This window comes from Anser cygnoides, chromosome 2 (assembly GCF_040182565.1).
Source record: "Anser cygnoides isolate HZ-2024a breed goose chromosome 2, Taihu_goose_T2T_genome, whole genome shotgun sequence".
NCBI lineage: Eukaryota > Metazoa > Chordata > Aves > Anseriformes > Anatidae > Anser > Anser cygnoides.
In genome coordinates, this window is record NC_089874.1 from 152,019,536 (window position 1) to 152,033,117 (window position 13,582).

At 49.1% G+C, this 13,582-nt stretch overlaps 1 protein-coding gene across 18 annotated transcripts in view; it reads right to left on the reverse strand.

Annotated features, from left to right (window-relative positions):
• MTSS1 (MTSS I-BAR domain containing 1) overlaps nucleotides 1-13,068 on the reverse strand; it is a 125,249-nt gene extending 112,181 nt beyond the window's left edge. For 6 of the 18 annotated variants that reach the window (XM_048050534.2, XM_048050464.2, XM_048050500.2 and 3 more), the window contains exon 1: nucleotides 12,454-13,065. In XM_048050534.2, coding sequence (XP_047906491.1) covers nucleotides 12,454-12,525 — 72 coding nt within the window. In that variant the 5' untranslated portion in view covers nucleotides 12,526-13,065. Of the gene's footprint in view, nucleotides 1-6,988; nucleotides 7,025-12,453 lie in introns of those variants that run through there. The other 12 variants (XM_048050513.2, XM_066990726.1, XM_066990730.1 and 9 more) reach the window with 5 other exon arrangements.
• Between the last annotated feature and the right edge of the window lie 514 nt (nucleotides 13,069-13,582).

Below are 13,582 nucleotides of genomic sequence, written 5' to 3' on the forward strand. Positions count from 1 at the left end.
TTGTAATGTAAAGCCATTTTTGGAAGAGTAATAATAAAGTATTTTCAAATGCTGCATTTCCCATAGCTCCTTCTGCAATTTCCAATTTCAAACAGCCACTAAAGGAAATCAATTTTCACCCCTCTAAACGTCAGAGTCTGTCAGGTCTCTGCATTATCTGTACAAGCAGCGGGCTGCCTTCACCTCTCAGTCCCACTCAGAGAAACCCGCAGAAGAGCTGCGGCATCTGGGTCACAAATCCTCTCTTTAGCTCCTCACAGAGTAAAATAGGAATCTGTTACAATCCGGGTTTGTTTAAATGGTCTCCTTGAAGATCGTTAATGGCTTAATCTGGGGGTTATTTCCCCCAGAGTACATTTGTGCCTAATTATTATTTCTTCTTCAGATCCAACATTTCTCCTACAAAACACTTGTTCCCAAGGCATGAAAGCCCCCCAGTCCCACCACACACCCTACCTTCAGCTACCGACTGAGGCTGTCGCTGGTAAGCCAAAACATGCCATTATCACACCCTACAGCTTAATGAGCTGGTTTACAAGCCATTAGTCACCTGATGCCAGTGCCCAGCCACGCTCCAGCTGATTTACACCGAAAACAGACAGGGCATCGCCTTTCTGCCTACAGGCTGAAAAACAAAATGGTGTCTCATGCCTGTCACCTCTTTCACCAGTCCACAATTAGGACACTGAATAGCTTTCCCTCAGGGACAAATACCATAATTAGTATTGAGAGGCACCAGGCTGAAGTAGGAAAGCACCTGCAAGTGCCGGACAAGAACACACAGACCCACTAAAGGCTGGGCAGACGTGGCTGTGGCTCCTGGGGACAGGTCCTCGGCCATGCATGTGTGCTAGCTTGCTGCTCATTCCCTGCCTGCCACTGGGCTGGGAAGGAGAGCTGGCACCACCTTCATTCACTGAAATTTCACCCAAAAGCCAGACCATGGACATGAGCATCATGCCTGGAACAGAGAAACCAGCAGGAAAGTGCTGGAAAACCCTGGGTGTCTGTACCCAGGTGCTGGCCAGGGGCTGCAGGGCCTCTGTGGTGGCTTCAACATCCCCATGACAGGGCAGAGCTGAGCCCAGCACCAAGCTGGCAGCACATCGGGGAAAACAGATTTCCGAAAGGGCAGAGCGGGCACAGGCCGAGGAGGAGGCCCAGGCCGAGGGAGAAGCAGCAGAGGGCCCAGGCCCCAGGAGGAGGAGGGCAGGAGGGGCTCCAGGCCCACAGGCAGCAGGGATTCCCCGGCAGCCCTGCAGAGCCCCCGCTGGAGCAGATCTCCACCCTGCAGCCCGGGGAGGGCCCACGCCGCAGCAGGGGGACATTTCCTGAGGGAGCTGCGGCCGTGGGGAGCCCCCGCGGGGTCAAGGTGTTCCTGAAAGGGCTGTTGGGGTAGGTGGGTGGAAGGTGTTTTAATTTTTCTTCTTTCTCGCCATTTAAATCTTTTTTAGTTGGTGATAAAGGTCACCGTCCAAGTTGAGTATGTTTTGCCCATGACGGTAGTTGGTAGGCAATTTCTTTCTTAGACTCAACCCATGAGCATTTTCATCTTACTGTTGCATCCTGTCCTGTGGAAGAAGAGGAGGAGTGGGTGAACATCCAGCAGCTGGCCAAGGTCAACACACCACACCAGGGAAGGGCAGAGATGATCTATCTTTAAAGGCCCCTTCCAACCCAAATTATTTTATGATCCTGTCACTAGCAGGCCACTTTGGAGTTTCCCCCTTCCTTTCAGGGCAGAAATCCTGCAGGAGAAGGAATCCAAAAGAGAAGCTTAGAGATTTCTCAATAAATCAAGAATAGACTTTCAGCAAAGGATCCAATTTTACTGAAATTGCTATCGATTACATCTAATGGCAAGAATAGGAACCCAGATTGTTGTATTTAAGATTACAACTTGAGTACCAGCAGTCTTGACAGTTAAAAACTGTTCTGTCACTCCTTCTACTAAGGAGTTACAATTCTTCTGCTTTTTTCCCATTAAGTGAAAAGACACTTACTTCCTTTAATAATTTATTTCCGTGCACCCTGAATCCCGGAGACAAGACGCACCTCATCTTTTAAAAAACCTTGACTGTGTTCTTTTAACAGCTTTTATTTATCAGAAAGGCTTTTCAGCCATGTTATCAGCTCTTGCTGCGGTGCAGACTACAAAGGCAGCAGAAACAGTTCGGTATCTTGTTCACAGCAACAACCCATCTAAACTTTCAGGGCACAGGGAAAAAGACAGAGAGCTACTCTACAGTAAAGCAAATTATGAATCTAATTTTAGCTGTTCCAGCTAAAGAGGTATGAGAGAAAGGGACCTGGCGGGCAGTGCCCTGGTTTTATCTCACAGGTTATCAAAGCAAGAGCTGTGTGCCTTCCAGAAAGGCACTGAATGACTATCAGCAGACTTCAATAGGAAGGAAAAAAAAAGCACGACTCTAGCTAGCTACAGGAGCTGGACTTCTCCACCTCAGTGTAATCATTCAGCTAAGACCAGCTGAGAAGCTGGGTCCCAAATACACAGCACTGCTACCCAGCTTCACACCCTAGTAACACATCCAAATGCCACACATCTACCTCTGGAACAAAATTGTAACTTTGCTACTTCACATGTCCTCCCAATCTTCAAAGTAAATGGTGCTTAACAACAAAGCTTAAATATATATATAATATATGTAGTTTTATCAGATTTCAGAATCTGAACGATTATCATGGATGTTTCATTTCTGTGGTATGCACTACACTACGTACAAGGAGTGAAAAGGCACTATTGTGCTAGACACCACACAAAGTCACAGATGTTATACACACACACACAAAAATGGCCTGCATAAGTAAGTATGGTCTGCACGTAGAGGCTATCATTTTTCCAGGGGGCCTTCAACAGAAAAAAACAGGAAGAAGTGGAGGGGAAGGGGACAGGAAAACAATTGACAGCCTGAAAAAAAAGGGGTTCCGGCCACAGATGTCTCAGCATGTGGGAAGATGCAGTGGCTGACAATCAATTTCCCCACCCAGCTAGCATCTGGCACTGGAAGCTCTTCCTCTCTTCCGAAAGAATCAGTAGTCAACTGGGGAAAAGGGCGCTTGGCCAGTCACAACTGCAAGAGTTACAAAGCACTACCCAACACTAATGCATTTCTTTGCACAACCCACACATTTCGTCAAACCTGTCCCATGGATAACACTGCCTACGCCACAAAAGCTCTTGCAAGACACAGGTGAGATGAGACTGAACATCACCTTACATGAAGTTCCTAATGACTGTTCCCCATCCGGAGGGCAAAAAAAAAAATACATCTGCTTGTAGGCTTTTCCTCTTTTTAGGTCGAAAAATAAGCAAATCAAGAACCTCTCTCATGAAGCTTTCTAAGCTGCATCTTTTTCCATCCATTCCCCAGAATAGCATCAGTCTTCCAACAGATTGAATCATTAATTTTATTAGTGGGAGAGATCTCACTCTTTATGAAGATACGGATGAAGATGCAGAGGTGTATACACCACCTCTTCCATGATTACTTTGGTTTCATTTACCTCATTTCAGATATACCTCAAATTCGAAAGTAGAACTGAGCCAACAACGCCCCGGTACTGATTTCACACAATGAAAACTAAATTGCTCCCACAAGTCAAGGAAAGGGGCTGCGTGATTGCCAAGTCTCTTCTCTCTTTCTGAGCGTTTCCTCCCTGCCACGCACAGGGGAACTTCAGGCTTAGCTCTAGCAGCAAATGGGGCTCTTGACTCTTGACTTGCTGGAAAAGGAATGAAAAGTCAGCAACAGCGTTAAGACGTTAACTTCACAGCCTTCAAAAGAACCGAACATGCAAATTACCGACTGGAAGAGGATACAGATACAAACACAGGGTTTGAGAGATTATAGAGAATGCAAGTGAAAGTAAAAGCATGTCAAAGATCAGATTAAGATGTCATTTAACCTGCAACTACCCTCCAGGAACTAAAAGCAGGGGTAATTAAAATCAAAGTCTTGTATCTATATACCCATTTCCATTATTTCTGCTACTTGTTTAGGGAACAGGCGGGGGGCTGGAAATGAGTTTCCCTCAGCGTGCACAGTATAAATACACATGCCAAGCTTTGCTTTCACAAGGTGATATATACATTATCACAACATTGCAAATTATGCAACAAAACACTACTGAAGAAATCTCTTATGCTATTAAAAAACCAGCCTACTAGATATTTCTTCTACACATCACGGAACCACTCAAGTTTTCAAGACTGTTTGTTTTTCAGTCTGAACAGGGAATTGGGACACAGAGAACAAGCTACTCTAGGATATGGGCAATGGCACAGTATTTTGATAAAATCAAGATGAATCCAATCAGGAAACCGCAGGAGAGGATATTCACCCCACTGGGAAAAAGCCCAGAACCATCAGCGATTTCTGATTTCTGATTTTCTGGATTTCTGATTCAAAACCATTTGAAGAACCCTAAAGAACGACCAGTTCCCTGAGCACCTCTTAGTGAGAACGCAGGTATTCAGTAGAACTCACTAACCATTTACCCATTTAAAAGGGGAGGGAACACAAATCAGGTATGATTCTGCTGTTAGAGCTCTAAAATCTTTAATTTGTATTACAACAAAGCCTGCACCCCACTAGCCCGTATTTAAATGGTTCCAGTGGTGGACACCAGTTGCTTCATGGTTGTGACTTCAGCTTGTAGCACAGCCAGGACCCATGCAAATTCATTCGCCTGGATTGCTGCACGGCATCCCGGCTTACAACACGCATCGTGTGCCTCCTTGCCACGTCAATAAGGACCACGTCAAACCCATGCCACCTGCAGCCCGGTTTCACAGTACTTCAGACAAAGAAACCCAACTCCAACTCAAACACATCATGGTTTAAATCCAAGCTAGACTGGGTAATTAGCAAACAAAAAAAGTTATACTCGTGCTGTGAGAAAATATATCATGCATAAGCATACAGTCTCTCCCTCTCTATAAACACAGGAAGTTATTCACAAGAGGGGGAAAAAAAAAAAAAAAAAACACAAAACAACTTAGCCACAGCTTCTGGGGAACCTTTTATCCCATGTTGCATTAGAAAAGCAGGACATTAAGCAGTCTTCCAGAGGAAGCATTTAGTTCCATGTTCTTCCCTGCAGGTCTAAACAAGTTTGCAAGCCTGAATAGCAGATTTCTCCTCGGAGACTCATCAATACCGCCTTTCATCTGCCGACTCATTAAGTGGCCACTGTGCATACTCGGCAGCTATTTTCTAAACCCACAATATTTCAGCTGGATCAAAACTAGGATAATTAAAATATCAAGAGGCACTCATTCAAGTTAATGCCTATACAGGACAGTCTCGAAGCAGAGCCAACAGCCCTGTGCTGGTAACACCACCACCACTGAGGTTTCATCACTTCTTCCCAAGGCATCCGCAGAAGCAGGAGACACCCTCGTTTGAGCGTTCATCGCTTGATCTTTGCACAATCTCCATCGCACGGGCATTCAAAACAATCTCCAGGACCCAAGAAACACCAGTACTTTGGCAACAAGATACTACCGCGCATCTGAATTGACCACAGAAGTACCACACCAGGGAAGAGGCGGCTGCCAGGTAGCAGTTTTTAGTATTTTACTGCCAAGGTAGGGCTAAAGTTCATGAAGTGCCACTATGCTCGTCCCCAGCTCCTTGCTCTTCGTTTCCCTCATGAGAAAAGAAACAATCCCTTCCAAGCTCCAAGTTACTTCGGTTTGATCACAGACGATTTTGATGAGAAGCACCTTATCGCAAAGTTTTAAGCCACTACGCAAACGGCTTCCATGAAACTACAAAGCACACATCTAATGCATATGGTAAAAAATCTTATCCTTGCGTGAGAAGTGTGGTAGCAGTTTATGTGGAAGACAAAAATGGGAACAAAAGAATCTGAACCTTTTTATACCATGAACCAAATTTCTCCAGCTACGTGGTTATCGATAGCATTGTGCGCGCCGACGAAATCAGCATTCGCAAGTTCACTCTTGCAGGTGTACTTTTAAATACATCCAAGGTGATTTATTAACTGCTGTGCGTACACCAGGCAGCATCCTAGAATTAAAGTGACCCACACAACACTTACGTTCGTTGACTGGAAGAGCGAAAAATACAGAGCTCGTGCACAGCCTTGCCGGACAGCCAAATTCTTCGTGATCTACCACCCTGTGTTTAAGGTGCTCCAATCAGAAACAGAGATCCCCCCTAATTTCAGTTACAAAAGAGGAGTTGAACACACTTGTGTTGCTAGCTGATCGTTCATTTGCAGACCTCATCTCTGCCGCCAAAAAACATTGGGTTATCACAAGGGGAAGAGCAACAAGTCTTAAGCAGCAACAAGAAAGCTGTGTGGGGTGTGGGTGTATATAGCAACACGTATTACACTGGCAGCTTAAAAACCATCCCCTCATTAACTCCGTGATCCACATGTACTCAATCCCTTCTTGTCCTAGGGGAAAGGAGTAGAAGTGACTGAACCTGCAGCCGTAACTTGCCTTTCTGTAAAATGGGAGCCATTCTTGGGAGCTAAGTCACACGCTTCCCCAGCACTTTGAAGATGAAAGCTGCTACGGTCTTACCCACGAGGCTACCAGACATTTTGTCTCCAGCCCTTCCAAACACCTCGGCGTTCAGGCTATCGCACAGCCCAGCAGGAAGAAGTCAATTAACATCCGTAAAGGTCAGCAGAGATACCAGTCAATGGGGCAGCACCAAGGCAGGCATCGTTTTGAGCTGGAAAACAAACACTTGAAGAGGCAAACGCATTTCTATAGCAGCCTCTTTGTGGCACTAACTCGAACCCCTCTGCACTCATCTTCGCGCCCTCTGAAGCAGAGCAAAACACCTCTGCAGCCGCTGTTCCTATCCTGCTCTCTGCCATCAAGTGCTTTCTGCGCTTTAAGGCCACGCCGTCTCTGGGCAGACCATGAACCCAAAACGCGTTTTTCACAGGCTGAAAACAGCATTCTGCCCGTCAGCCTACTTACAGGTACACAAGAATACTCCATCAACTGCAGCAACTTCTTTATCTTGGAAAAAATATGTATCCCGCACACTCAGAACTGAGGAAAGAAGCAGCAAAGTCTCCTGACGATCACCCTCGGTTAGGCATTAACCAGCACTCAGTCTGACATTGCACAGACTTCTTGTCCTCCAACATTTGTTCAGCTGACTGTGTTTCATGCAGCGCTGCACAACTCCTTCCACGCTTCCAACACGGCGAGCCCTATTATGCAGCCCTTAGCATGCCACCAGATCCAAAAGCAGTCCTTTTAAAAGGCACTAAATAAAAATCCTCGCCCTCGGTATGCCCCAGAACGAGCCAGCCTCGGACGCATTTACATAGCAAATGCTCGGCGGTCGTGTGAATTGTTAGCGCTCATACAGGCGTGCCTGGATCAAGAATGTGTCCCTAAAAATAATAAATGCTTTGCAAGTATGTTCCCAGCTATGCTGCGTTGCACGGACCCCAGGATCTAAGCGGGCTTGCAGGAGCGCTCTCCCGCACCAGCATTCAGCCGCCGCTGCCTCCCCCGGAGAGATGTTTACAGAAAGATGCTGCAGCTGCTTCGGAAAGGCGAGGAATTCCAGCGTAAGCAAACCGAATGTTTGGGCAAGCAGGTTGTTGGGAGGCAGCGGGGAGAGAAATCAGGGCGACTGGCTAAGCGCAAGCATACTTAAAGGTTTGCACCAACCTTCAAGGACAAGAAAATGCAGAAGAAAAGCAGAATCTGCGTAGAGTGGAACGGAACTCATTTCACGCTTTTTGGGGAAGGGGATAAACATCGATTTTCTGGGTTTGGAATAGATCGGTACGTGCCAGTGCCACCCAGCACGCGCGGCAGAGGGAGGACAGGAGTGTCCATTCCTCTCCCAGCCTCCACCTGCACGTCGTACGTTCAGCTTTTTCTCCTTACAAGAGTTACCATCCTCAACAGCTGGACTGAAATTAGACCTTAAAGTCATTGAACTGAACATTCCTCATCTCCACAGAGATCCCGGGCTTCAAATAAAGCACAGCTGCAGAAGAGCTGTCGTATCGCTACACGTCAGGGGAAAGCAGATCTGCCCGGATTCCCCTTTACACACAGGCTGTCCCTTGGATTAACGTGGACACTGAGGGCCTGCAGCTGTACTTGCCGTAGGAACAGCCTCGACGTTTCTATCTGCTCCAGGAAGCGTTTATTTATTTATTTTGACTCACTTCGTATTACTGGTGTGACTAGCACAAGGCCATCCCTCACAAGCAAATCGTGCCTTACTTAACAAATGGCTCCTAATCCTTGCTGTGACCACCCCCGGCTCCATCTTCCGCAAAAAAAAAGCGAGATTAAAAGGCTGCTTCTCACCACTCACATCCTAACGGGAGATAAGAGGCTGCAAAAACATAAATATTTCTCATGCCCATATGCTCACTCCTTTCTCCTCGGATGGAAAGCAAGGCTGGGAGCCGTGCACGGCTGAAGGCGAAGGCACGCTGCCTTCTCATCCCAGGGAGCCCCACCAGCAGCAAGGGAGGGAAGCATTCGCCTCCTTTATAGGATTAAAGCAGAAGTTACCACCGAAAGCAAAATGTTGATTTTATTGAGATTTCAGTTAAGAGATCACAAATGAGGCACACACACCTGGAAAAAAAATGTGTGTTTTTTTTTTTTTTTCTTCTAAAATGTCACTCATCCTCTGGGAACCTTCTGATTTTGTTCACCGAGAGGTCAAAGTCCCCCTCGTACCTGCACATCCACCGCACGTGGGGAAGATGACTGAAACCAAATGGTAAGCCTCACAGGACCCATAAAAACGTTGTAAATTCTCTCACTCGCTACAACTGAAGTCACGGACAACCAGCGTTGGTCCAGCTGCTCTTTACCCACATTCCCCCTACACCTACCCCACGGTGATGGGCGCTGCGCACATACAGCAAGCCCCTGCCTCACCTAAACACGCGCTGGCAAAAGAGACAAATACAGAACAAACGAAAACAAGCAACGTGAAGCAAGGGATGAGCTACACAGGTTTAATTTCAGTGTTTTCAGATGGGTTTTCTTGTCCTCCTTTTTCCATCAAGCAAGCAGAGAGCGATTAAAAGGAACACAGAATTAGGACTCACAGGGAACAGCGGCATTAAAGAGAAGTTGTCTTCTCATGTGCAGATCAAATCTTTTGAAACCCGCACGCAACAGGCCCTCCCAAAAATCATCTGCCGAGCTTTGCTTCGCAGCGCGAGAAATATTGAAATCAGCAGCGTATTATGGCACCTCATTTCTCGACTGCCAGAAACGAGTTACAAACCGGTCAGATCAAATGCTCCCTTCCCGCGGGGAGCCACAGAAAGTACGCCGCGTTCAAAGAGAAACCGCACGGCGTTTGAATACGGCACACACAAGTACTCCTCCAACGGGACACACACGCTTTATTTTTTTTTCTTTTATAAACTTTTATCACTTTGGAAGAGATTATGCATAAGAATATAACAAATTCTAAGCGCCACATGCTCAACGGTGCCATCATAGGAAGCATCAGGGCTGCGGCAATGGACAAAACCTGAAGGATGGGCTGGGCTTTTCAGGCTTCACGGTTCTTTAATCAGATCTTGAAACCCCCGAGCATCAAAACCCAGTTCTAGAGCATGGTGGCCAAGCACAACCCAACGTGGACTTTCCACAACCAACTCTGTTACCATGTACACCTACACACTACTCAACAAACATGACTCTCATTTTGCGTGGAAAATATGAAATACGGACTTCCCTTATCAGGTCACTGGAGTTGCATGTGTGCATTAAAATGCTGTGTAAGAACGGATTGGAAAAATCCCACTTACGTTTAACTCGGTAACCTCGTTTCTCTAAATCACACAGCTTTACACTGTTTTTTATTTCGGAGCTTTTTTGGTTGAGTATTAATCACCGAACTATTTTTGGCAGAAGATGAAGAAAAATTCAGGGCTTCTGGAGAAGCCATCAACGGTGGCTCATCCTCAGCCACCAAGAGATAATCCTGCTATCAAAACCTGTGACACACCGGTTACGTTTGCATATATCGCCCTCATTAAGTTTCAAAGTTAACACAGCACTGAGGCAACCAGAAAGAAGCAATCCCATCGCTCAGGATTGCGATTCCTGTTTCTGTAACCTTGTTGACATCAAGGAGAGCTCAAAGTTAACCACGGGTACACCTGAGCTCGTCCGCTATTAGCGCACAAAGACTAAAATCTGTCTGTATGGGCCGTATCCTCATCACCTTGGCTGCAGCACCTATCTGCAGCCACTGGCAAAACTTCAGAGCAATTTCAGGGTATCGGCGATTAACCCTACTGCCTTCACAGCTAAGCTGAAGGCAGAGCAATATGATAAAAAAGAACCTGCAAGTTATTTAGTTAAAAAAGGCGAATGCTGCAGCAGATCCCTCAGCACTGCGGGGCGTTTGGGGCCTTGATCTCCGCCTGCAACGAGAGCCAGGCACAGATAGTGCACGGGGGTGTGTGGGCAGACCCCCACACGAAGTCTCAAAGATCCTGCCAGAAGCCTGCCCACACAGACCTGACTACGTGAAGCAGCACTTCAATTGCTAATTTTCACTCTACTACCGAAGGTATGATTAGCTGAAAGGTTCTGGTTAGCTGTCAAAATTACCTACTTTTTTTTTTCCCCCCCGAGAAATCGTCACAATCCTTTGTGCACAAATCACAAAGAACCCTCGTGCGTCTCATCAGCTGCACTAAATTGAAGCCCAGGTAAGAAATTATTTGTTCCACTCATGTTAAATAACAAGCACATTTTTTTTAACCGTAACATCCACCACGCTGCTAAGGATCCGGTGTGATTTTTCCCAAACCTCCCCCCCGCAGTAATCTCCGGTTCACAAAACAGGTTCCACTGCTATGGAGGATTAAAATAAAAAATTCACACCTGTGCCCATCTCCATACGCTCATGTCAACATGTTTCTGAGGAGCAGCATTCCCATGCAAGCACCAGTGTGTAAGAAAATATATAAATAAATCAACACAGCAAGGGTCTATGTGCTTAAGAGCAAGGGAAACCAAACGTAACACTTGTGGAAAGAAGCCAGGAACGAACACCCTCGAGCTGGATCCCCAAACTGCACTTTGTGGGGAACGGAAAGCTCCTGCGTGTTCCCTGCAAACGATCCTGGGGTTTAGGATCGTATCCTGTCCTGGGCGGGTGCTGTTGGTTTATTTTAAGGTGGAATTGTTCTTCAAAATAGAAGGGGGCTGACAGCATGAGGAGCGCGGCCGCGAGGACTGCAGCATTGTCTTGACAGATCCCCGCACGCACGCCCCCTCCTCCCCGCAACCCGCCTGCTCTCGGCGAGCCACGCTTCTCATCGAGCACCTCCCACGATCTGCTCGGAGGGAATCGTGCGCGAAACCCCCCGCCAAAAAAAATAACTTCTCGGGCAAACGGCATCTCCTCCCCGAAACCACGCCAGGAGCCGTCCACCTGCGCCCAGGCTCCCTGTGGGAGCAGCTCCCGTCCTCCTTCCAGCATCGCTTCTCCCGCAGCCCTCCCGGCTCCTTGGCGGCAGATCCCTTGCTCCCACCCCAATACCCGGGTTGGAGGCACGCGGTCCCCGCTGCCCCCAAACCGCCACGCTCGCCCCATCGCCCTCCACATCTCCAGGCCACCGCGTCCTTCGCGGGCGGGCCCGGAGGAAGACAAGCTGCCCTTGTCCGGGGGAACACTGCAGTATTCTGCAGTACTCCGGCGCTGCGAGCCGCGGGGCTCCGGGGAGGGCACGGGCGGCACGACGCAGGAGAGCTTTTGGGCTATTTGTCCCCACGAGCCAAGGGCGGGAGGCGTCCGCTCGGCCGAAGCGAACCCTGCGGAGATGCCAAGGGTGTTTTCGGAGCCGCTCGCGTGGGTCTGCGCAGAGCTTTCTGGTGGCTGGCGGCGGTGAGGAGGCACCTGGGAACTCGAGACCTTGGCGTGCACGCACACGAAGCGCCAAGTACCCCCTCGGTGAGCACACGCCGTGCCAAAATAACGCCCCGTCGCTGATTTTTAACCCGGGAGCACGTCAACTTCTGAGCATCTCCCCCAGGGCCGGGGATGTTTTTACCTCGCGTCCCCCAAACCCGACCCGACCCCACCCCACGGCACCGCGCGGCTCCTCCGCATCGCTGCCCGCCACCCCCAAAGATAATGAAAAATAAAAGGCGGAGGAGGAAAAAATGGGGGGAAAAATATACATATTGTCGTTTTTTCGATCTCATGGGCTTGGAAAAAACCTGCCCAAGGTGCAAGCTAACAGCTTGCACGCCCCAGCAAGGAGGGGGGGGGGGGCCTGCGAAAGCCCCCCCCAAGCCCCCAGAGCAGGGGGTGCGATGCAGGTCCCCCCCCCCCCGCTGCCGTGAGCTTCCCTGGGCGCCGTGCCCGGGCTGTGGGGGGGGTCCCCAGCACCTGCCCCCCGGCCCTCCCCGCCGCCGCTCACCTTCATGTCGCTGATGATGGTCTGGAAGAGCCCTCCGAGCGCGCTACATTCCTTCTCGATCACAGCCTCCATTTTCCTCGCCCGAGCGCACACGGGAGGAGGCACGAAGCGCTGCGACCCCCCCCAGCAGGCTGCGGAAAGCAGCGAGCCTCCCCCTTCTCCCACCTCACCCACTAGATACAGGGGGCAGCTGCGGGCGGCGAGAGGGGGGAAATAAATTAAAAAAAAAAACTCAAGCGCTAAATGCCCACGCCTCTAAGCATTTAAAACAGGGGGAAAAAGGGCGAAACCCCCCCGAAGCGGCGGTGCCCCTCTCCTAAGCGCAGCTCCCAGCCCCGCCGAGCAGCACCCGGGGGCCGCCAGCCCAGGCGGCGCCGAGCTCCCGCAGCCGGGCAGCGCCGCCATCCATCGCCGGCCGGAGGAAAAAACGCAGAGAAAAAAAAAAAGGGGGGAGAGAAAAAAAAAATTAGATTTGGAGAGAGAGGGGGAAAAAAATGGGAGAGGAGACGGCGCGGGGCGAGGGATCTGGCAGCACGAAGGGAGCAGGCTGCAGCAGAGCCGCTGCCTGGCTGCTACGGGAGCAAGCCCACCGCTCCCTCCTCCTCCTCCTTTTTTTTCTCCTCCTCCTTTTTTTTTTTTTTTTTTCTTTCTCCTCCTCCTCGTCCTCTCCCAGCCCGTCCCCGCCCCGCCCGCTCGGCCCCGCGCCTCCCCCGGGCTCGGAAGGTCGCGGGTTCGCGTCCCGCCGCCGCCAAGCTCTGGCTCAGAGGAGGGAAGGGTTTTCCCTCTGCTATCTGTTGTAGTTTTTCCAAACTTGGGGTGTTTGGGGGGAAAAAATGTTGAAAGCGCTGCCCACCTGTTTAGAAAATGGCAGGTGGAATGGGTCAGCAGAAATACAAGCAGCTGGAAATACAGCCCTGGCCTAGTGCAAGCACCAGCAGCTTTGAGCACAGGCCTGTTGTTTGCTCATCCTGCCCCACAAACACAACGCTGTTTAGGAGTGTTAGTGCAGACTGCATGAAACATAGCCTTTTAAAAATAATTTTACTTTTCAAATTCTCTGTGTCGAATCCTCAACTTTGCAAAACATGGAGGTTAAAATTCTCCATTCATACACACACACATATGGAAT